This window comes from Mustela erminea, chromosome 3, assembly GCF_009829155.1.
Source record: "Mustela erminea isolate mMusErm1 chromosome 3, mMusErm1.Pri, whole genome shotgun sequence".
NCBI lineage: Eukaryota > Metazoa > Chordata > Mammalia > Carnivora > Mustelidae > Mustela > Mustela erminea.
This window is the reverse complement of record NC_045616.1, coordinates 138,503,469-138,528,599: the sequence shown is the minus strand read 5'-3', so window position 1 is coordinate 138,528,599 and position 25,131 is coordinate 138,503,469. Positions and strand designations below refer to the sequence as shown.

The following is a 25,131-nucleotide window of genomic DNA, read 5'->3' as shown; positions in this document are numbered from 1 at the left end:
AAGGGGAACCCTCCTACACTGTTGGTGGGAATGCAAGCTGGTGCAGCCACTCTGGAAAACAGTATGGAGGCTCCTCAAAAAGTTGAAAATAGAGCTACCCTAAGACCCAGCAGTCGCACTACTGGGTATATACCCTAAAGTTACAAATGTAGTGATCCAAAGGGGCATGTGCACCCGAATGTTTATAGCAGCAATGTCCACAATAGCCAAGCTATGGAAAGAACCTAGATGTCAATCAACAGATGAATGGATAAAGAAGAAGTGGTATATATATGTATGTGTATATGTATATATGTATGTGTATATATATATACATATACACATACACACACACACACACACACACACACACACAATGGAATATTATGCAGCCATCAAAAATGAAATCTAGCCATTTGCAATGACGTGGATGGAGCTAGAGTATATTATGCCAATTGAAATAAGTCAATCAGAGAAAGACAATTATCATATGATCTCTCTGATATGAGGAATTTGACAGGCAGGGTCGGGGTCATGGGGGCTAGAGAGGGAAGAAATGAAACAAGATGGGATCAGGAGGGAGACAAACCATAATTAATCTCCTGGGTAATTATCCAAGAGATTAATCTAGTATCCATCATATGCCAGACACTGTTCAAGGCATTGAGGATTTAGTAGTGAAGAGACAGGAAAGAACTTCATCTATTTTAGCTTAGAGCTGATGATACTGGACCCAGCATAGGATGGAGTAAAGGCTATGGTAGGATAGCTCTGTGAAACATATAAGTATGTTTTAGAACTTTTTGGAGATAGTTGTGGATAGGCACACATTTGAAACCACACAGGAAGATGATTTAGATTGGTTATTGATCATTCATATGAGAACTGTTTCTCCTGGAGGTAGAAATTGAAAATATCCATTACACTTATTTTGGAAGAAGAAGTAAACATTCCCATCAATCCAGGTAGACCTCTGATTTGAAGGAAGAGAATTGAGATAGCTTCAAACTTGCATCACAGTGGTCTAAATCTGTGATACTAACTCAACAACAAGGAGTTTCACACACTAGATTTAAAATATCCCTGGTTATGAATGTTTAATACCAGGCAATGGGCATTTAAAAATACATTATAAAGAAAGCCGGAAAATCCTGTTAAAGTTTAATTCTCAGTTATATATCCTTTTAAAATCCTGTGACTTTATAATTGTATTTTACTTGGAACTAATAGACTCCTAACTCTCCTTAAAAGATGAAAGTCATAACTCTGCTCTCTTAGGTTGGTCAAGTGCAATGACAAAGTACCAGGTAAAGAAGCACTGGCTGTCAAAACACTAAATGACACTAACTGCAAAGCACTTAGAAATTGAGCAATGATGAAGAATTCTATTTCTCTCTCCAAACTACTTTTGCATAAAATCTAGGAATTCTTTAAATTCAAAATTGGGGAAGAAAAATGGAGATGTGGTCTACCATGCAAAAATAAATACCATTACACAATTCCTTTTGAACTTGATCATTCTTTCCTTCAAATATATGTGTTGAAAATAAATCTGCATCTTATCTAGGCACAATAAAGTCAAATTTCAGTCCTTCATGTCATTCGAATTGTGTCTTTCATGTTTTTAACCTCCTATAACAGCCATATTAATCTAAATCTCCAAGATGCCAATAGCTGAGTTTAAGGGACATCATTACACTGCAAAGGTGGACTCTGTTGTAACCACTTATTACAAACAAACCAAGCCAAACTTGTGGTTTAAAAATTGGGACCAGATGATGCTTTATAAGCATGAAATGTTTTCGGTGTTACAAACGAGAACCAGGTGTGGAGAAAAGCAGCTTGGAGCTAAGCATGGCCACCTACAAGCAGGGCTCACCTTCCTTCCGAGGCGTGAGAGTCAGTCATGCACACAGCCTGGCTATTGCCTTGTCTTCCTTAGCCGAGATGTCCAACTGCAAAGAAAAAACTGAGCATTTAAAAGTAGAGAACATGAAGGCTGTCTCTTAAAAAAATATGTATGTGTTCTGAAATCAAACTATCTGAAAATAATTGGGAGGAAATTAATGCTCAATGGTGATGGAATTAATAGAGATTCTGGATAGAGTAGCGGTTTCTCTAAATGTCCAGCTATGAAGGCCACCAAATGATCAGCAAGGGGATTCTGACTTTTACCTTAATAAAACTTTTTCTTTTAGTGAACGCCTGAGTGAAAACTGACTGATCTCTGGAAAGCTAGTTCATTTCTCTGGACCCTGATTTCTCATTTGTAAAATGTGACAATGGTGTCTTATGATCTAAGATCAATCTTCAGCAATAGGACTCTATGGTGTTGTCTCCAAACTGTGTCTGTTCAAGAGAGGAATTAAAAGAAGGCCTCTCTATTTCACTCATATGTCAAGTTGTAGCCACCAAACCCTTCTATATTATTGGTTCTGACTTCAAAGGAATGGGATAAACAAATCATTGCCAAAAGAATGTCCAATTTTGCTGTTTTCCCCTCTATTTATACAAATTCATTACAGCAGAGTTTTTTTTTTTTTTTAAGATTTGTTTATTTATTTGGAGAGAGTGTGTGCATGAGTGAGGGAGGGGCAGAGAGAATCTTCATGAGAACATGATCTCAGCTGAAACCAAGAGTCAGACACCCAACTGACTGAGTCACACAGATGCCCCTAAAGCAAAGTTTTCTAAGCCCAAATATTTCCCAGTTGTCCTTTAGCCAGTCTATATTAAATAATCCCCACCTGACTGAGAAACAGTAGGAGACATAGACTGTGCTCTTAAGAGGCTGGCGGTGCCACAACCTATGTGGTTGCCAATGTTCAGCATACACCAAAATCATCTAAAGGGCTTGTTAAAACACAAATAACTGGGTCTTGCCTTTAAAATGTCTGATTCAGTAAGTTTGGGGTGGGGTACAAGCATTTGCACTAAGAAGTTCCCAGGTGATTCTTATGCTGCTGGTGAGGTCTCATCCTTTAAGAACCATTGGCATACTGAACCTAAAGATACCAGTAGTCTAGGTGAACAAACATAACATTATTATCTTAGAGCCATTGTTATTTCTCTTGGATCTGAAGACAGCACTAGCACTGTTAGGCACAACAGAGTATATATAACTTCAAAAAATATAAAGATATATTTCACCATGTTCTGCTATTTTTCTGCATTTGAGCAGGAGTCAAGACATACTGAAGAGGAGTCTGTTGACTAACTGATGGTGTTGACATTAGAATTTTATTGGCTATAACTCTCCAACTCTCCAACTCTCCAACTCAGTTTCCAGGACAGATTACATAATTGCTGGAGTTCCTTGTTTTTAAAATTATTAAGAGTTTCAAGATGATAACAGCACAGCATTAAACCAAGCACAGGGCCCTTCTAAGCACAGGTCCCTGTGTGACTTCATGTGTGACACCCATGAAGTTGGCCCTACCTATTCTTGTTCTGAGGATTAGGAACTCTGGTTCTTTAAGACCTAGCTGCTAGGAATAAGAGAGAGATTTGAAGGGAAGTGGAGAAGGTGGGGACAACTACCACTTCCACCTGGGAGTCACTGGAAACATTCGTCATAAATAGCAAAAATTAAGCATCTACTGAATAACTCCCTTTGACTAGTCATACTCAGTTCCTGCCTGTAGGACTTTGTAATTTGATGGAAAAACAGTATATATAGTTAAGACAAATATTTTAAGTTCTATGAGGAAAAGAAAATATTGTGTTTATTTACAGTGTTTCCCCAATTTTGACTAATTGCCACTGTTTAAAAATTGGGAGATTTCATATGAAAATATTGTTTTGAGACAATAGTAAACCTTCAGTGACATTTGGCTGCCATTTCTAGATGGGGCTTATACTCTCCAGTTATAGCCACAGCTAGTTTATGTCACTTGCTTGGCTGTTATGTAACAATTTGAATCTGATAACTATGTTCTATGTCTTTTCCCACTCTCCCTCATTTCTGTAACTAAAATATTTATTTTTTTATATCTCTTAATTTACTTATATCTCTTAATTACCTAGGATCTAGCATTAGATCAAAAGTATATATTCTCATTGTGGTTTTGATTTGTATTTCCCTGATGCTGAGTGATATGGAGCACTTTTTCATGTGTCTGTTGGCCATCTGGATGTCTTCTTTGCAGAAATGTCTGTTCATGTCCTCTGCTGTGAAGTGTGTAAACCTGGTGATTCACAGACCTGTACCCCTGGGGATAGAGTATTATGCCTCCATCAGAAAGGATGAATACCCAACTTTTGTAGCAACATGGACGGGACTGGAAGAGATTATGCTGAGTGAAATAAGTCAAGCAGAGAGAGTCAATTATCATATGGTTTCACTTATTTGTGGAGCATAACAAATAGCATGGAGGACATGGGGACTTAGAGTGGAGAAGGGAGTTGGGGGAAATTGGAAGGGGAGGTGAACCATGAGAGACTATGGACTCTGAAAAACAATCTGAGGGTTTTGAAGGGACGGGGGGTGGGAGGTTGGGGTACCAGGTGGTGGGTATTATAGAGGGCACGGATTGCATGGAGCACGGGGTGTGGTGCAAAAATAATGAATACTGTTATGCTGGAAATAAAAAAAAAATAAAAAATAAATTAAATATAAAAAAAAAAAAAAAGTATATATTCATTTATACAATAAGTGAAGGAGAGAATTTATCCACAGTGGTTGTCCTTTGTCTATGGGCAGTGTACCCAATGAATGAGAACTCAGTAATTAGAAAGAGAACGTTTACTGACACCATGTTAAAGAGCAGTGGGTTCCTTTGCTATATCCAGTACTCAACAAATATTTGCTGAATTAAGTTGGATTGAATTGCAGAAGACAGCACAAACTAGTAAAGAAAGAACTCACCAAAGAAAAAGAACAAAACCTGGTATTTTAGACTTGGGTTTGAATACCAGATCTGTCAGTTACCATTTATAAGAATTAATACCATTGGAGAACTGAGTGTTATATGTAACTAATGAATCATTGAACACTACATCAAAAACTAATGATGTACTATATGTTGGCTAGTTGAACATAATAAAAAAAGAAATAACACATTGGTCACTTTTCTGGAGCCTTCCTCTTAACCTTCCTTATGTGAGGAAATGAGAAATGAGAAAAGTGAGAGAGTACAATGTTGAAACACTGTAGTTTCTTTTCCTTTCTTTTCTTTTCTTTTTTTTTTTTTTTTAAAGATTTTTATTTATTTATTTGTTAGAGGGAGAGAGAGAGAGCACGAGCACAGGCAGGCGGAATGGTAGGCAGAGGCAGAGGGAGAAGCAGGCTCCCCGCCGAGCAAGGAGCCCAATGTGGGACTTGATCCCAGGACGCTGGGATCATGACCTGAGCTGAAGGCAGCTGCTTAACCAACTGAGCCACCCAGGCGTCCCTACACTGTAGTTTCTTATGCTACAGAAATACAAAGACAGGAGGGATGGGCTATTTCATGCTGTGGTAGTTGGTAATTTCTTCCTGGTGTAAGGAGGGAAAAATTAAGAGATCTAAAAAATAAATAGTTACAGAAATGAGGGAGAGTGGGAAAAGACATAGAATGTAGTTATCAAATTCAAATTGTTACATAACAGCCAAGCAAGTGACATAAACTAGCTGTGGCTATAACTGGAGAGTACAAGCCCTATCTAGAAATGGCAGCCAAGTATCACTGAAGGTTTACCATTGTCTCAAAACCATATTTTCATATGAAATCTCCCAATTTTTAAATAGTGGCAACTGGTCAAAATTGGGAAAATACTTGGATGTTGGGGCAAAAAGTAATTGTGGGCAATATCTGGCCTCTGGGTTTTCAGTTTACCATCTCTGGCTTAGAAGGAGGGATGAGCTTGCGCTGGTTGTGCTGAGGTAGGGCAGGTGTGAGGCAGCGGCAGTGGAAAGAAGTCAGAATCCATCAACAGATGAATGGATCAAGAAGATGTGGTATATATACACAATGGAATACTATGCAGCCATGAAAAGAAATGAAATCTTGCCATTTGCGACAACATGGATGGAACTAGAGCGCATCATGCTTAGTGAAATAAGTCAAGCGGAGAAAGACAACTATCATATGGTCTCCCTGATATGAGGAAGTGGTGATGCAACATGGGGGCTTAAGTGGGTAGGAGAAGAATCAATAAAACAAGATGGGATTGGGAGGGAGACAAACCATAAGTGACTCTTAATCTCACAAAACAAACTGAGGGTTGCTGGGGGGAGGGGGGTTGAGAGAAGGGGGGTGGGGTTATGGGCATTGGGAAGGGTATGTGCTTTGGTGAGTGCTGTGAAGTGTGTAAACCTGGCGATTCACAGACCTGTACCCCTGGGGATAAAAATATATGTTTATAAAAAATAAAAAAATTTATTAACAACAAAAAAAAAGATTAAAAAAAAAAAAAAGAAAGAAGTCAGAAGGTAGAGGAGCTTGAGTGGCAGGTCTGACAGTATATCAAAGAACCCACTAGCATTGTTTGATCAAAGACAATTTTGGCAACATACTCACTCATTCACTTGACGAATATTTAGGAATTTCTATGATGTGACAGGCACTGTGCAAAGTAAGGGGGATGCTCAATGAGTGTTTTTAGGTTGGGCTCCCAAAACAAAATACATAGACTGGATAGCTTAAATAATGCATTTATTTTCTCACTGCCCTGGAGGCTGGAAGTCTGAGATCGGGATTACATGGATGGGATTTGGTGAGGGTTCTATCTCTGGCTTGTAGTTGGCTGCCTTCTTGCTGTGTGCTCATATGATCTCTACTTTGTGCACATGTACAAGGTTGGGGGAGAAGAGAGATAAATGATAGCGTGAGCTAGTGAGCTTGATCATTTTCTGGTATCTCCTCTATAAGGTTGCTAATTGCTTTATAAGGGCTCCATCCTTGTGATTTCATCTAACCCTAATTACCTCCCAAAAGCACCATCACCAAATACCATCACTTTGGAGACTGGGGCTTCAATATATGAATTTGGGGAGGGGACACATTCAGTCTATAATCAATAAGATGTGAACCCTACCCTTAAGGAATCTTTAGTCTAGATAAGAGGATGAGATTATATTTTGTGTCTATGTGTTTGAGTCTTTGGTAGAAATGCCATAGAAAGCCACCAATAAACACTTAAGTATCCAGGTAAATAACCTCTGTGTTATGCTGGGCTTGGGGAAGTAGATGTCTGAAGAATATTTAAGGTGAGTGTAGTTTTTCTGCCAAGTCTCAGAAAGTCTGTAAATTTGAATACAAAGAGATGGGTGAGGTATTGCAGACAGAACAGCATGAACAAAAACATTAATACTATTGGAAAATATTTATAGGAAATATTGGAAATTCCATTTGGCTAATACAGGATGGCCAGTGGCCAAATCCTGGAGTGATCTTAAGTTTAGGTTAAGGTGTTTTGGATTTTATTGTATTGGCAGTGGGGCCTTGATTTGGGGGATGAGGAGTAACATAATAAATAATAAAAACTGTGTTGTGAGACAATTAATCTCAGTATAATGCACAGAATGAAGTGGAAGCTGGGGGAAGAGAACCATGAAATTCTGAGAGTCTAGTAATATTGTTGGTATAAATGATAAAATCTTGATCAGTATAGTGGCAGAGGGAACAGAGAAGGAAAAATGACAGAGGAAATTCAGGGCACCAGATAGTTCATTAACTATTCCTTATGAAGGAGCAATGGGAAAGAGAATTGAAGATGATTCTGGGGTTTTAAGCTTGGGTGGTTACACAAGATGCTGGCAATCCAAATCAGACAGGGAATGCAAGAGCAGGAGCAGGAAGCTAGGATTAGGATAGTTGCGTGGACATGTTAAAATCTATTGTGCAGAATTTCATGGTTCTCTTCCCCCAGCTTCCATTTCATTCTGTGCCTTATACTGAGATTAATTGTCTCACAACACAGTTTTTATTATTTATTATGTTACTCCTCACCCCCCAGTACAATAGCTGGGTCGAGCTGAGAAAGTAATAAGATTTGAGAGCAGAGGCAGGGCCAGAGGAATATAGTTATGGATCATTCACGTAATGGCAATATTTATAGTCTTGGGAGGGAACAGTGTTCCTCAAGAGAGACTAGAAAAAGAAGAGAAGACAGAGGAGGACATGACCATACTGAGTGGGGAACTCTGCTATTTGGTGAGCAAAAGAGAATGAGGACCAGGGAAAGAGTGGTCAGATATCAGAAAGAATCATGATTGTATGCTTTTGCCCAAAAGAGTGTCAAGAAAGAGGAGCAGTGATCAATGGTATCAAACGGTACCCGAGCATCAAGGAGAATGAGGATTGAGACGTGGCCACTGCATTTGGCAATAAGGAAATCACTGATGACTTTTGAGAGGATTATCAGCAAAGACTGAATTGTAATATTTTTTTTAAATTATGGGGATATCCTGCTTTAACTACCTCCTACTCTCATGGGTATGTACATGCGCATTCACATAAGAAACACAGTTCGTACACATAACAAATTCAGTATCAATGCGCAAGGCAGACAGACACTTGCAAATGTTTTGTACAGTTTTTCTCCTTACCATAAGCGAGAGGGACAGACAGTACTCTGGAATTGAGTTGAAAGACTGAATGATAGCATTTAACATTTTAACCAATAAACGGTTAAAAATTCTTTCAATTCCATTCCAATTCCAAAGGCCTACACATCTGAAAGAGGGACCTAAACTGCAAAGCAGAAGCTGCCTTAAGTGTAGGACCCTCAGCTTGAACAATCACTCAGTGAGCGGCCTCCTTTTTGTGACCTGTCCAGCAGCCAAACATGTTTATGAGCTTTTAAAAAAGAACTGTGAAGGCGTAAAGGCTGAGGGCACACAGAGAGCATGTGTACTTGCTCTGTAATATCATCGTGGGGATCTTACTCTTGTCCTATGCTGCACAGCTATGGGACAGGGAAATCCTAACCAATGGTAGTTGCAAACACAATTGCTGAGCTTTTTTGCATAGAGCTTTGTGTTCAAACTGCTGAAAGGGTCCACGTAGTCAAAGGCTGCCAACTGCAGCCTTCAACTGGGTGAAATCTGTGCCGGGAGAGAGGGTTGGACGACCTTTTATTCACTTGGTAATTCACAGAAATGGGCATTTCATGCATTTTTAGAAGTGGAGAGTGGGGTAAGGAGAGAAAGGCAGGCACTTACTGCAGTGACAGCTCTGGTCACGTGGCTTGGCTTCATAGGCACCACCGCAGTCTCTTTGGGGGCAGCCGGTCCAGCACTGGCCCTGTCTGGCACCAGGAATGAGAAGAAATGAGAGGGCAATCTGGCATTTTCATATTTGTTTATTTTAACCTCTCAGGCCTGCTGAAAACAACTGGAATCTTCTGAGTTGCTGAAAGCACATAGGCTTCTTTGATGGAGCTCTTGGCCCCTGCCACTCTAACGCCAAAGAGGCTCATTGATTAAGTTGTCAGGAGACCATGCCCTCTGTGAATTCAGGTCAGACCAGAAGCAATGGTTAATAGCTGGCAGGTAACTGTCCCTAATACAATCTTTCTATAGCCTTCAAAGCCTAATATAAAGGAGTATTCCACTGAAATCCAAACTGAAAATTGGGAAATGTTACTTAGCAAAGGAAATGCTGGGAAAACAAAGATAAAGAAGTAGAAAGGAATGATTCAACAAAGCAGTAGAGAATCCATGTAGATAGCCAAGGACAAGGGTCAAAGTAAACCCAGGACTTTTTTTTTTTTTTTTTTTTTTTGAAGGATTAGGGGTGAACCAGGTTGAAGGATGGTGGCCTGTGAGGACTGGTTCCCATCAAACTAAGGCTACCAGTTGTTACCCTTGGTGATGTTCCCATCAAACGAGCTTGTGGGCCAGCTAGCTTTTGCTGGACTGCCTTTTGTGTATCTGTTTTTATTCCAGGGGAAAAGGCCTCTGGGGTGTTAACTTGTAGGCTCAGTAGTTCAGTGTGCTTTGACTGAGTCCAAGGGCCAAGTGAAAGGTTTATGAGCAGATCTGCACCATTCAGCTCCCCAAGTTTTTTTGTGACTTTTACTGACAAATTCCCATCAAAGAACTCATCAGGCTCCTAACAAATTTACTGTAAATCAGATCAAGTTTATCATTATCAGAAAAATGTACTGGGCTTGTATTTGGGGGAAATCTAAGAGTTTCAGTACCCAAAGCCCTGGAAATCCAGGATTACCAACAATTAGCAACGTGACCCAGACCAGACCATGGTACTTGGCTTTTCTCAATGACAAGAAGCTATATTATACTGAGCACTTGCTACTAGGCATTGTGCTAAGTGCTCTACAGGCATTACCCAAGTTTTTCTTCACAATATCTTTATGACAAAGGTACTTGGTTATCCTCCTTTGGTTATTTCTTTACAGAAAAGGCTAATTTTGTGAATTTGAGATTTATTTCCCTTCTGTAAAATAAAGGTTTAGAGTAGAATGATTAAAAAATACCTTTAAATTCTGATATCTAACTTTTTAGAAGATTTTAGAAGATAGAAATACATTACTTTCTAGAAGTTGGAAAGAATCAATCAGGAGAAAAAAAGAGAGTGATCTCAATAACTTGAAGCTATTTTCTAAATGTAGACAAAATATATCCTACTCTCAAAAGTGATTTCTTATATATCTCTAATAACTAATAGTTTTTTTTTTTGTTACATAAATTAACCCATTTATTATAGGCTAGCAATGTTTCAATGGCGGCGCTTCTACTGGTCTTTCAACTCCTTCAGTCTTCTGATGGCAGACTTTACTGTGAAAGCAGAAGTGGTGTTGTAGGTCCAGGCACCACCAGCGATGGTTTTCATGCAGGAGCCACAATGCCAGATCCCCACAGCTTGTCTTTTCATCTTGGTTTTGCCACAGAAGGAGCAAGTGTACTTGGCATGCTGGCTTATCTCAATCTTCTTCACCATCTTCCTGAGGGAGACACCATAATGGGGCCCGTATCTGCCCACGATTCCGACCTTCTTGGTGCGTTTAGCCATGTCGCCTCAAACTAGGTCTGAGCCAACTAATAGTTTTTTTTTTAAAAGATTTTATTTATTTATTTGACAGAGAGAGATCACAAGTAGGCAGAGAGGCAGGCAGAGAGGGAGGAGGAAGCAGGCTCCCTGCTGAGCAGAGAGCCCAATGCAGGACTCAGTCCCAGGACCTTGAGATGATGACCTGAGCCGAAGGCAGAGGCCTTAACCCACTGAGCCACCCAGGTGCCCACCAACTAATAGTTTTAATAGATGGCTTTGGCATTGTATTGAGAAGTTGATTTTCTCACAATTCTGGAGGCTGGGAGTCCAAGGTGTCGGCAGGCTTGGTTTCTCCTGAGTTCTTTCTCCTTGGCCTATACAGATGGCCCCACATAGCCTTTCTTCTCTGTGCCTGTATTCCTGGTATTTTTTGCATGTTCAAATTTCCTCGTCTTATGGACACCACTCAGATTGAATCAGGGCTCACCCTCATCACCTCTTTTTAACTTAATAACATTTTAAAAGACTCTATTTCAAAGACAGTCTCATTTTGAAGTAGTAGGAGTAATGTTTCAACATACAAATTTTGGGGGAATACAATCCAAACTAGAACAGGCATTTTGCTTATCAGAACAACACCATGTATCAGCAACCCAAAAAGTACTTTATACTTATTTACAGGTGAGAAAATGGAAACTCAGAAATATTAAGTAGCAAGTCTAAAGTTATAGAGCCAGTAAAAGGCAGAGCTAAGGCTGGACCAGGTGTTTAAACCCAATCCTAGTGATTTTTGGGTAAGATCACACTGCTTTTTGAATATCATTTAGGGGGTCTCTCTTGCTTAAGAAGATGGCTAAAAAATGTCTCCCCCTGAGTATGAAGTGACAAACTTCTTGTTGTTTAATGTTCACTTGTAGCATGGACACTAATGAAGAAGTTAAATAGCTTTTCCTTCTCACAGATTTGAACCACTATTAAAACAAAAACCCTCTCTGGTGGGATCAAGAGAGTAATATTATTCCCTATTTCCCCCTGAGATGATTCTTTCCCTGTGTTTTATATGGCATAGAAATATTTTCCCCAAAATATTAAAAGTTGTCTGAATTTTGGGTGCTAAATGTGGCCAAATATATCGTCCAATTTATCTTGGTTGTTGGACAGTCCTGTGAAGAAAAATAACTTAAGTAAAACTTTACATCAGAAGAAGTGATAGGAGGAGAAAAGAAAAACGGTCATTTGTTGACATAAGAACATTTCCCCCTGCAACATAAGTAGATTGCAATATGTTTTAACCTGTGAGAATTTTTTTTTTTTTTTTTAGAAAAATGCACATATACATTTTCCTGATAATTGCTAGAAGTTCATGGACCCCTAAAGCTCATCCATGGATCCTGCATTTGAAATTTGGTGATGTTTCTTCTCAATTTTAAAATAACATAAAAATTTGGAGAAAAGAAAAAAATCCTATAATAGTGGAAAGGCAAGAAAATTAGGTTCCAGTTCAAGTTCTGTTAGAACTAATATGTTGCGTGATCCTCAAGATTTTAGTTCAGTTTTTTTTTTCATTACTAAAAGCCAAAAGGATGATCTCTAAGGTCATGATAATTAAAACTTTCATGAATCTAGATTGAATATATTTCAAAGTTCAGCCTTGATATCTCTCCAGTAGATGACTGAAGGGGGAAACAAAAACAAAAACAAAAACAAGGAAAGTTTTGCTTTGCTTCATGTTCCTAGAAGGGGGAGAAGATAAATATTTACAATAAAATAACAAGTATATTATACCTGCAGATATCTGGGCCTGATAGATATAAAATGCACATAACTTCAAATTCATTTTTTAAAAAGATTTTATTTATTTATTTGACAGACAGAGACACAGTGAGAAGGGAACACAAGCAGGGGGAATGGGAGAAGGAGAAGCAGGTTTCCGCTGAGCAGGGAGCTCAATGTGGGACTTGATCCCAGGACCTGGGGATCATGACCTGAGTCAAAGGCAGACGTTTAACGATTGAGCCACCCAGATGCCCCTGCACATAGCTACAAATTCTTAAGTGAAAAGCTTTGAATGCCAAGTGGTATTCCTACTCCAACCCCCCTTCTACCATATAGCTTTGAGAAAACCAGAGAGTATTTCTTTCTTTTTCCCAATAAGGGAGAAAGAGTCTTGCTAATTCCCATTTAGGGTAGGTAGATGTAGGAAATCTCAAATATCTTTGGCCAGGTTAAATCCCGAGAGGACTGTGGCCCCTGGATGCAGCATCTCTGAAGCTGAAACTGTTAAGGCCACTAAAAAAACATTTTTGGATCTCTTCATGAATCACAGAAAACCCCTCTCTCCAAATAACCCACAAAACAACCTCTGAAGTCTATTAAGCACCAAGTGTTCTCTACTGAGCCTGGGTAACTTGACTCATCGAATCAATCCCTGCTTCTTCTCTCCAGCTACAAAATATTTCTTTCTATGTCTGAGCCACAGAACATTCCTCCTTTACCTAAGTGAAATTTGTCTCTAAATCTCCAAACCTAATCCCCATTAGTTCTCCCATAGATAGTACTATAGACTAAGTGACTTCAAAAATTTCTCACAGTTCTGGAGGCTAAGAAGTCCAAGATCAAGGTGTTGCCATAATTGGTTTCTGGTATGAGTTCTTTTCTTGACTTGCAGATGGTTGCATTCTCATCATATCCTAAGCTTGACCAGCCCTCATACAGCAGAGGTAGTAAGAGGGAACACTTGGATATCTCCTCTTATAAAGGCATTAATAGCATCATGAAGGCTCCACTCTTATGAACTCATCAAAACCAAATTACCCCTCAAAGACTCCATTGCCACATACTATCACATTGGGGTTAAATCATCAGCATGTGGGATTTGTGGGGACACATTCAGTCCTTAACAGTGTTTGCATAAGGTCTGAGGTATGGGTTCAGCTTCATTCTTTTGGCATGTACATATCCAGTTGCTTCAGCACCATTTGTTGAAGAGATATGCTTTCCCCCATTGAGCGGTCTTGGCACGCTTATTGAAAATCAAATGACTATAGATGTTTAGGGATTTTTTTTTTTTTTTTTTGGATTCAAACTTCTATTCCATTGATTTACACATCTGGCTAGCTATATGCAAGTACTATCCTGCTTACTGTAGCTTTGTAGTTAATTTTGAAATTGAGAAGTGTGAAACTTCCAACTTTGTTCATCTTTTTCAGGATGTTTTTGGCTACTGAGAGCCCTTGGCAATTCTGTATGAATTTTAAGATTAGCTTTTCCATTTCTGAGAAAAAAAAAGTCACTGGAATTTTTATAGGGTTGTGGTGAATCTGTAAATTGCTTTGGGGAGTCCTACCAATATTTGGTAGGACTTAACAATATTTGGTCTTCCAATCCATGAACATGAAGTGTTTTTCTATTTATGTAAGTTTTAAATTTCTTTCAGTGTTGCTTTATTGTTTAAGTGTACAAATCTTGCACCTCCCTAGTTAAATTTGTTCCTAAATATTTTATTCTTTTTGGTGCTATTGTAACTGGAGTTTTTCTTAGCTTCCTTTTTGTTTTTATTTTTCCAGATTTACTGTTAACTTCCTTTTTGAATTGTTCATTACTTGTGTATAGGAAATCCCACTTTAAAAAAGGCTTTGATAAGATTTTTAAATAAATATTCTTTACACTTTAGTTAAGATAAATGTTTAAGGTAAGTAAATATAATGTTAAATGAGTATATGTTAAGTGAGTATCTGATCTAAATTGATTTTCAGATAAGCAGCTACCCTAACTGATCACATTGGATGAGAATTCTATTGTATATTTCAGTAGCTTACATTTTAAGAAAGATTTTATTTATTTCATTATTTGAGAGACAGAAAGAGAGAGAGAGTGAACACAAGCAGCAGGGGAAGGGGCAGAGGGAGAGGGAGAAAGAGACTCCCTGCTGAGCAGAGAGCCCAGTGCAACTCAATCCCAGAACCCAGATATCATGTCCTGAGCCGAAGACAGATGCTTAATTGACTGAGCCACCCAGGCACCCCAATAGCTTACATTTTTATAATACATTTATATATTCCAAAAATATAACAAATACATTATTTAGAAATGTTATGTTTGTTACTATTGTATGGATAGACAATCAAAACTTAACTGGGTTAAATAGTATTTACTCTGCTAAGAACTCACAAGGTAAATGACAGGGGAAGCAATCTTTACTCTGCGTTTGTTGCCTTTGATATTCAATGATACTCTTTAGATATTAACTGTGTCTTCTTCTCCATTCCAGGCTTTGAGAAGCAGCAAATATGAAGGGAAGAAGCTCAGAATCTGGGTTCATGTTCTAACTATGAACTACATCTCAGCTAAGAAGGTAGTTTCATGATTCTGAACTTTAGTTTTTCTCATCTGGTAAATGGGAAAACCCAAAGTTGCTTTATGTAGTTATGAAAGTCAAATGTGGTCAATCTTCTAGGAAATTACCTGGTATATAGGATGTCTTCAATATGAAAGGAGTGGTTTTGAAAGATTTACTCAGTTATTACATATTTATTTTACCTACATTGTCTCAGGTCCAACTTTAGCGACCATAGCAAATGTACAAAATGCTTATGCTGTACATTAAATATGTACTGAACAAATATTGTCTTTTACATTACTAATGAGGGGTCAGTGTTCCTGTTTTGGGCCATGGTGCCCAGGAAAGTTAACAGGTTCCAAAAGAGATCAGGAGTCCACTATTACTGCCCTCACAAAATGAGATAATAGAAGGTTTGGTCTAATTAATGGGGAGAACCTCTAGGATTCTAAGAGATTTTTCTATAAGCATATGGCTAATTTGGTACATCAAAAGACATCATGAATTTCACACTTGTGAGTGATTCTTGTATGACTCTAGGTTAACTTTACCCAAAACATTTAATAACTGGTACCCTCTGGTTTATTAAGGTCAAACTGGCAGACCAGGAAAAGAAGACACCCTTGTTTTATGTCTATTTCATGGATGTAGAACTTTTTGAATAGTTCTGCCATAATATGAAATTCTGTGATTTTAAAATAAGAAAATGTCATTGAAAAGATGACTCAGCCACGTTCCTCCAATAAGATGTCTAGAACATGGTTCAGAGGGTAAAAATGCATACCATATGACAAGTGAACCTCACTAACTGAAAGGAGTCCAGGGGCTTTAACATATGGTTTGTGAAAGCAGATTTCTTGGATAGAGTCAAAATCCTGAGGTAATATTAGTCCAGTTTGTTTGACTGGAGGGCTTGGAAATTGCTTAAAGAGTGCTGTGCCTGGATGAAGTGGTGTGAGCCAAGAAGGACATTTGAAAGAAATTAGGTCTTTCTAAGCTTCTTTGTATTGCTTGGAATTCCCATTTACAATATACCTTGGCAGACGCATCAAGTTGTTATGTAGCATAGATGGAGAAAATTTTCTTTCCTGACAGAGACTTTCTAAACAAATACAGTGAATATAAGGAACTTTGAGCAAAAATTAAGTGTGTGTCTTTATGGACAGTTTTCAGAGTGAAAATATAAAAGATAAGCAACTCTGCTTTTTTCCCCTAGGGTGCTATGTACTATCTTAAATACAGAAATGGGTTTGGTGTCACAATGCCTTCCCTTCTGATATTCTTCCTAACATCTGGAGGGCAAAATCTCATCAACAAGATTCTCCTCACCAGCTTAAATAATAAGCTCCATTCCTTTCTCTAAACAAGAAAATATGGGCCTTATAAGTGTTAATTTCATGATTTATTAACAAGTGGTAATACCTTGTGCCTCCTGATGAATAAAGTAGGAGCAAAAGTGGAGAATAAATGGACCTGTTTAGAGAAAATGAAGGTTGAAAATAGTGATGATTTAATTTATATTGAGTGAACAACCAGCAGTGGCTACAAAAAATGAATTGGATTGATTGGTAACAATCCAGTTTAGAATTTATTTTTCAAAGAAGAATATTTTGGAGGCATATTAATCAGACTAATCTAGGCTGTTCTGTTAACTAAGAGCTCACAAATCTTTGTGGTTTAAGATACAGAAGTTTTGGGGCACCTGGATGGCTCTGTGGGTTAAAGCCTCTGACTTTGGCTCAGGTCATGATCTCAGGGTTTTGGAATCGAGCCCCGCATCGCATCGGGCTTTCTGCTCAGCAGGGAGCCTGTTTCCCTTTATCTCTCTCTCTGCCTGCCTCTCTACCTACCTGTGGTTTCTGTCTGTCAAATAAATACATAAAATCTTAAAAAAAAAAAAGATACAGAAGTTTTGCTTCTTGTTTGCATTGTATGTCAATGTGGGTCAGTGGTAGCTTTGAATTACACAATCACTCAGGGACCCAGTCTGATAGAGACCCTACCATTTTACCTTCTGGATATTTGAGGTGACATGTCAACTTCCAGGTTGTTACAACAGAGGAAGAGAGAATTATAGGCCTTTTACTGATTAATAAAGGCCTTAACCTGGAAGTAACACATGTCATTTCTATTCACAATTTTTTGGCCATTACTAGTCATGTCGCCTCACCTACCAATGAAGGAGTAGGGAAACGTAATTCTGTGTTTCTAAAGGAGAGGAGAAACTGATATAAACTCCACTGTAGGAAGCAAGTGGATAAGAACAAAAAGAAAGAAAGAAAACAAACATTTATTATAAGAGAATGGACCTTGAAAAGTAAGTATCATACAATCATCCTGGAGATAATATCCAAACACTTTACCCTTGCCTATAGACCTGTACAAGATCTGGTCCTGCTCACTTCTCTGACCTCATCTCTTTCTTCTCACACCCTGATCCATGCCCACTGCTCCAGCCTTCGGATCTTCTTTTGTCTCTCTCATATCAACTTTTCCTTACCTCAGGTACCTTACATTGACTGTACTTCTGCCTAGAATGCTCTTCCCTGAAATATTTACACTCTTGTCATCCAGAACTCTGTTACTACCTCTCAGAAAAGACTTTCTTGATCTCACAACCTAAATAAGCTACCCTCCTTAGCCATTCTCTATCTGTGCCTATCTAAATAGATAAGCTATTTTATCTTATTTTTATCCTACCATTTTTCATTATCTAATACTTTCATACTTATTTGTTTCTTTTTTACCCTTTGCATTCCTTCACTAGAATATGTTTTAATAGATTAGAGACCCTGCTTGTTTTGTTCAACAATGTATTCCTTGTTCATAGTAACATTTTAACAAATGTTTTTAATGAAAGAATTTGAAAGGGGTCAAACAGAATCCTTTGGAAGCTAGAATCACCAAAGGTGCTCTAGTGTTTGGAAAAATAGGTATTTTCAACATGAACCTAAGTCATACCTGGGAATGAGGAACAGAAGACATGGTGTCCACAAGACCAGGGAGAAGAAAAAGCCACCTAGCTTCCACAAAACAGTGAAAGCAATTATAAAAATTGCTTTCAAATTATAATTATTGCTTTCAAATTATAATTATTCCAGATAGTTGAAGCAAACTGTGGATTTAAGGAGTAATTAATGTATCCACAAATGTCTTGTCAGTATACTGCCTTCACCTGAGTATTGTAGCCAGCTACCGAGATAGGCCTTAAAATCTCAGGCTCCTGTTATTCATGTACATATGTGGTCCCTTACACAGTGAACTGGGGCTGGCCTCAATGGACCAGTGTAATACAGCAAAAGTAAAGGTGTGTGACTCCCAAAGCTAGGTCGTAAAAGGCATTGCAACTTCAGCTTTGCAACCTTGGATCCTCTGCTCTGAAGAGAGCCAACTTTCAATGTCATGAAGATATGCAAGCAGCCTTATGGAGATATCCACATGCAGAGGAACTGAGGCCCCTGGAAAAAGGCAGTACCAGCTTGCCAGTGAACTTAATTAACTACCTTGAATATATCTACCAGCCCTAGTCAAGTCTTCCGTTGATTGCAACTTCATGAGAGACCCTGAGCAAGAATCGCTTAACAGCAGATTCTGAATTTCTGATCTATAAAAATTGTGAGAATAAATAATTATTATTTTGTTAAGCCCCTAAACTTTAGGATGATTTCTTATATAGCCATACTAACTGGAACATTGAAATTTATTAAAATTTCCAGGATTTTTTCCTCTCAAGGATGTTCACATTCTTTGAATGAGAATGGGGTAGAAATACAGAGGTGAGGGATGGAAGTATCATGAGATCAGCCAGTCAGATAAGCCGAATCAACTCTGCCCCTTAACAGTGATATTTCAGATATTTCAGACAGACAATGCATATCCTCACATTTTGTGGTCCTGAAAAATCATAAAGCTTTATCAAAAATAACACATTGACTCAGTAAAGAATACATCAAATTTAAATATTAGGAGCTGTGTCAACACAAGAGTCTGACAGTGAAATTTTCATTTTGGAACCAGTTGACCAATGTGTAGGAAGTTCTTGTGCTCAAATTTTAAAGCTCAAACTTTTAAGCTAGGTTTTTGGGTCTGAGGTGGGGAGAATCCAGGTTCATATTTTTGTTTTATTCTACTTTATTTTATTTTTAAAAGATTTTATTTACTTGAGAGAGAGAGAGAGAGAAAGAGAGAGCAGGAACAGGAGGGAGGGATAGACGGAGAGGGAGAAGCAAACTCCCGGTTGATACGGGACCCAGTGGGGGGACTCCATCCCAGGACCCTAGAATCATGAGCTGAGTCAAAGGTAGATGCTTAACCAACTGAGCCACCCAGGTGCCTTTCATATTTTATGTTTAGGTTTTTAGAAGTGCAGTTTGTAATGAGTTCTGTTGGCTTTAAGGAGACATATGATTATGGAATCTGGAAATCGGAACACAGTGTATCACTTTTGGATGTAAATTTCAGATGTCTTTCTTGAAGATTTTCTTATCATTGGGAAAGCTGACCCACTACGTATGTATGTATGTGCAAAAATGCCTGACTTTAGGCCTTCCTATGACGTGGTTATAAAATACTGTTCTGCTTGCAGATTTTAGGGAATTAAAAATGTATGTGTTCATCTGTTTGAAAGTCTCTGAAGTTCTGAGCTTCATGCTCACCTTTGACTCTTCTCTCTCTGACCTGACTTACTTATTTGAGTGGATTTCTGGAAGACTTTTTGGATTTCAGTATGGAGGAAGAAACTTGAGTCTCTATTGTTTTCATTAGTAGAGTGTCATTCTTCTTTATTGTTTTTCCCTATGGCTTTGAACATAGCTTGCTATTGAGTGGTCCAGCTATAGAATCAAAATACTTCCACTGGCATTTTCCAAGCCATTCCTTATATTCCAATAGCATCTTAATAAAACCATTCTTTATTTCACAGGAGCTCCTTTGACCTCTTTTGGGAACCTACTCTAATACTCTGTGGCTCTTGTTCATAAGAACATTCTTTTTCCTAATATCTAGTCTAAACTTTTCCTTCCTTAGCTGAAGGCTTTTTGTCTCCATTTTTTTTGAAACTACAAGTGATTCCCTTTCCTCACTGAAGGCTAAACTTTGTACCTAATGGCTAGAATGTCAAACAAACATTAATCTTGTCTCCTGCCTCTTTACAGATGGAGGAATGCCCAAAAGCAATTTAGCTTTAGACAGCAGAAGTATTTGTGTAGTGTTCTTTACCCTCTGATTCATCTTCTCAAATCATCTTGGATTAAGCTTTATTTCTCAGAGATGCCAACAGCATAAGAATCTACCTTGAAACTTAATAATGATTCCATACTCCTACATTTCATTTTAAATTATGTCTTTCCCTTATATAAGCTACCTACTGTAAAAAGGATACTTATACATTTGCAAAGAACCATTTATATGCCTCAGCAATACATGTATCATTTGAAATTTTCTCTTCATAGATAGGGCCTACTCTAAGACCACTTAATATGCAAAAAATTCATACTTTCCAAAGAGCTATGTAAGGGGCAATTGTTCACATCCAGGCAAAACTCCCCACTTCCCCCACCACTCTAAACACACACACACTTGGGCCAGTCACACTGAAATTCCACCTTTGGGAATGTAGCCCTTAGGGATAACTAGTTCAAGATTTCCATGTAGATTCCCTAGGAGGAGGAGGAGGAGGACACTGGCATTTCTTGATGTTCTCTCTTTATACTTTTATTTCCAAACTAAGGGGAAAGAAATTTCAATATAAAGAATGGAAAATAGAATGAGCTAGTGCACTGAGGCAGCAGTCATTTATTCCTTTTAGTGTGAACTAGTTTGATCCATATTTCACCCTCCAGATAGTTCATTGACAACCTATTTTGAACTAATGGGAATTTTAATGGGGAGGGCATAATGATGGAGGTTATGGGCAGTGGGTAGTGATGATAAGCAAAAGAGAATTTTCAAGTGAGTGGGAGGACACACCAGTGAAAATGCTTTAATAAAGAGTTGGGGACCTTTAGAGGGCAGAAAAGAAGGGCATCTTCTCTCTATTCCGTATTGACCTTATTGCATTCTCCTTTATTCTTCTACTACATGCATTAGAAAAATTCTGGAAGTTATGTTGAGGTTCCTGCTTTGTTTTTCTGTCACCCTCCTGGGACTCTTTGAGTACAGCAAACCAGAAGACATGAGAGGATGCAGAGGAATAAAACTGCAAATAATTTCATAATATAATCTGCATAAACTAAGCCAAATAAAAATTAAAAATAAAGAGTGCATTAGCTAAGAAGATTTCCAGTAGTCTATCAGAATCAGTCTATCACATATGAGTGTACTGAATACAGTTTTATGCTTATACAAATGAAGTTAAAAGGAGTTGAAAAATATTGCTTCAATTTTGGGATGCAAACCTTATGGAAAAAAAAAAAAGGGGGTTAAATGGCCCAGAAAAGATAAAGTTCAAATAGTCTGTTGAAAGAAAAGGTGATGATGATGATGATGACGGAGGTGGCAGTCAATATTTACTATTAAGTATTTGTTGTGTGCTAGGGACAGCGTTGAATCCCGTTCATAAATTATTTAATCCTCACAGTCTTTGAGATTGGTACTATTATTATTCCTACATTTCAGATTGAAAACAAAACAAAACAAAACAAAACAAACCCTAAGGTTTAGAGAGGTGAAATAAGCTAGGAAATAGAAGAGGCAGAAACTGAACCCTGGCATCTTAACTTGAGGAAAAGACTCAGTTTCCCATGTAAGTGGAAATGAATCTGTGCAGGTTGGAAAATGAACCACCTGAAGAACCCATTTTTTGGCTGTTTTTCCAACAGTAATACCATCAATACTCCTCTGTAAAATCTCCTTGTGGACAACATCAGATCTTGTGAGATAGCTGCCTATTGTTACAAATGATTGCAAGTGCGGCTTTTTTTTTTTTTTTTTTAAAGATTTTATTTATTTGTTTGACAGAGAGAGATCACAAGTAGGCAGAGAGGCAGGCAGAGAAAGAGGAGGAAGCAGGTTCCCTGCTGAGCAAAGAGCCTGGTGGGGCTTGATCCAAGGACTCTGAGATCATAACCTGAGCTGAAGGCAGAGGCTCAACCCACTGAGCCACCCAGGCACCCCAGTACTGATGTTTTTAACGTATGTTTGCAACAGCAGGCTGCTACGTTGGGACTTCATATTACAGTTCTCAATTTATTACAGTGATCTGAGTTAGTGAATTTCATATTCTCAGCTCTTTAGTAGATATAAGCATGTTACCACTTGTCAAGAGTTATGACAGGTAAACAGACAAGTTTGAGGAAAAAATTTAAAACATTGGAACAAACATTTAACAACTGATTCTCAAGCCTATGTTGTCAAATGAAAACTTGAAAAAAAAAAAAAAAGCACAACAGTAGGAATCCTAACATTCCTGGATTAAGTTTCAACTGCCATTAAAAATGGTTTGGTACTGCCTCATGAATATCTGTCAGAATTTCCTCATATTAGATATTCTTCTAATATGTTGAATAAAATTGAGGGAGGAGGAGTCACAAAAATAAGAATTTTGTACAGTTTGATAATCTAAGTTGTTATAGTAAATGTTTATATTTTGTATACTATTTTGGCCAGGGCTATAACATTTGCTTAAAATACTTTCTGTGGGAAAAAATGGCATCTGGTCTTTGAAACTAAAGAGCTAGTATGACATTGTTTCTTAGAAAAATCAGTTTGGCTCATACATATTTTACTTATGGTATATTTTCCAGTAAAATAGTCTATTATGAGATTAGGGACTGTTTGAACTTATTATTAGGAGCCAAACAATATTTGACCTACAGTAAGAATGCAATCATGCTTTTAAGAATCATGGTATAGCCTGGGTTCCTCTGAAAGCAGGGCCTGAGACTAAGGCCTGCCTGCATGCATGTAGTTTATTTGGGATGTGGTTCTGAAGAAAGAGAGGGACTGTGAAACAGGGAAAGAGTGAAAGCCAAAACAAGGATGCATTATTGATTTGAAAACCACTGCAGGAAAAGCACCGTAGGTACTTGATCCTGCTGGGAACTTCTGATGAGCCTTTTGAAATGTCTCTCATACTGCTGTTGAAAGTAGGAGTTGGCTAATGATGGCCTCTGGTGCAAACCTGCCTGGCCAGCTATTTTTGTAAATAAAGTTTTATTGGAACACAGCTACATCATTCATTTATATATTTTCATGGTGCATTTATATATTTTCATGGTGCATATTTTATCATGGTGCAGATGGCAGAGTCAAGTAGTTGTGAGAGACATTGTATGGTTTGCTAAGCCCAAATTATTTTCTAACTGGTCCTTTAAAAAAAAAAAATGGTTTGCTTATCTTTGCCTTAGAAGATGAAAAAAGAAAGCATTTATCCATTAGCTTTCCTTCCCACTGGTCTAGTGTCTTTTCAATGTAATTAGCTTTCCCACCCTTCTGGGTTGCTCTCATGTAGTAAGTAGACTCCCACTTTGGCATTAGAGAAAGCATGAATACAAGAAGTGAAAGATCCATCACATGGTTCAAGATGGGTCATTATCACATTAAAGACAGGACAATCTGGACAAAGTTCATATGGAATTACCAAGGAAGCAAGCAGAGATATAAAATAAAACAAGTACAAAGATTAATTCTACCCTATGACCCAGCAATTGCACTACTGGGTATTTAACCCAAAGATACAGATGTAGTGATAAGAAGGGCCATATGCACCCCAATCTTCATAGCAGTAATGTCCACAATAGCCCAACTGTGGAAGGAGCCAAGACGCTCTTCAACAGACGAATGGATAAAGAAGATATGGTCTATATAAACAACGGAATATTGCTCAGTCATCAGAAATGATAAATACTCAACTTTTATTTGGATGTGGATGGAACTGGAGGGCATTATGCTAAGTGAAATAAGTGAAGCAGAGAAAGACAATTATATGGTTTCACTCACATATGGAACTTAAGGAATAGCACAGAGGATATCAGGGGAAGGAAGGGAAAACTGAAGGGGGGGAATCAGAGGGGGAGACCAACCTTGAGAGACTGTGGACTCTGGGGAAAAATCTGAGGGTTTTAGAGGGGAAGGGGTTGGGGGGATGGGTGAGCCCAGTGATGGGCATTAAGGAGGGTAGGGATTGCATGAAGCACTGGATGTTATAGGCAACTAATGAATCATTGAACACTACATCAAAAACTAGTGATATATATATGGTGACTAACATAATAAAAAAAGATTAAGTCTTGATAAAACAATTATTAATAACTTAATTGTGTCTTTATAAGCCTAATATAATTTAGTAGAAGTCATTTTATAGGCAGCCTAGTGGGGAATGGTGGTAGGAAGAGCTCTATATATTGAGAATCCATTAACTTTTATGTAAGTTTAGGCACTACCTGCTAATCAGGTGTTTGACCAAATTATTCCCTGGCTTTTAGTCTCCATACATTCATGAGAATATAATCAGAATGTAGCTCTATGAATCTCCATTAACATCTGGCTTTGAAAACAAGAGGGGCTGAATTTCATGAATTCTTACAACCAATAGGACTTAAAACCTAGAGTTCTGAAAAATCAGTGGTTCAGCTCTGGGAAATCTGGTGTCTGGAGGAAGCTTAGCCTCTGTCCCTAAAGAGACAATACAACAAAAAGCCTGTGGAGATACAGTCAATAGAAGCAGCAGTCTGAAAAATGCCTGGGGCACATGAGAAGGAGAGTTATTTATTAATCTCAGAGCATGTCCCAGAGAGACAGAAATCCCTAGGGAATTCCTCTGGGAACAAAGGAACTGGCAGGTGCCATTTCTTTGCTCTGCTGCCCGGCACAAACACACAGATACCTGCAGGAATTGCTACCTAAATATCTAGCACTGCTGCCCCACAACCCCTTCTT

The 25,131-nt window shown here is 38.2% G+C and overlaps 1 protein-coding gene across 1 annotated transcript; it reads right to left on the bottom strand.

The window, feature by feature from the left end:
* Positions 1-10,623: 10,623 nt before the first annotated feature.
* Positions 10,624-10,953, bottom strand: LOC116587012 (60S ribosomal protein L37a-like). The gene has a single exon (XM_032337671.1). It carries the CDS (start codon positions 10,935-10,937, stop codon positions 10,659-10,661), a length of 279 nt encoding a protein of 92 aa, XP_032193562.1. The 5' UTR covers positions 10,938-10,953; the 3' UTR covers positions 10,624-10,658.
* Positions 10,954-25,131: the final 14,178 nt, after the last annotated feature.

Excerpts from the sequence above, each read along its gene's own strand:
- LOC116587012 (XM_032337671.1), bottom strand. The coding sequence starts at position 10,937 with ATGGCTAAACGCACCAAGAAGGTCGGAATCGTGGGCAGATACGGGCCC.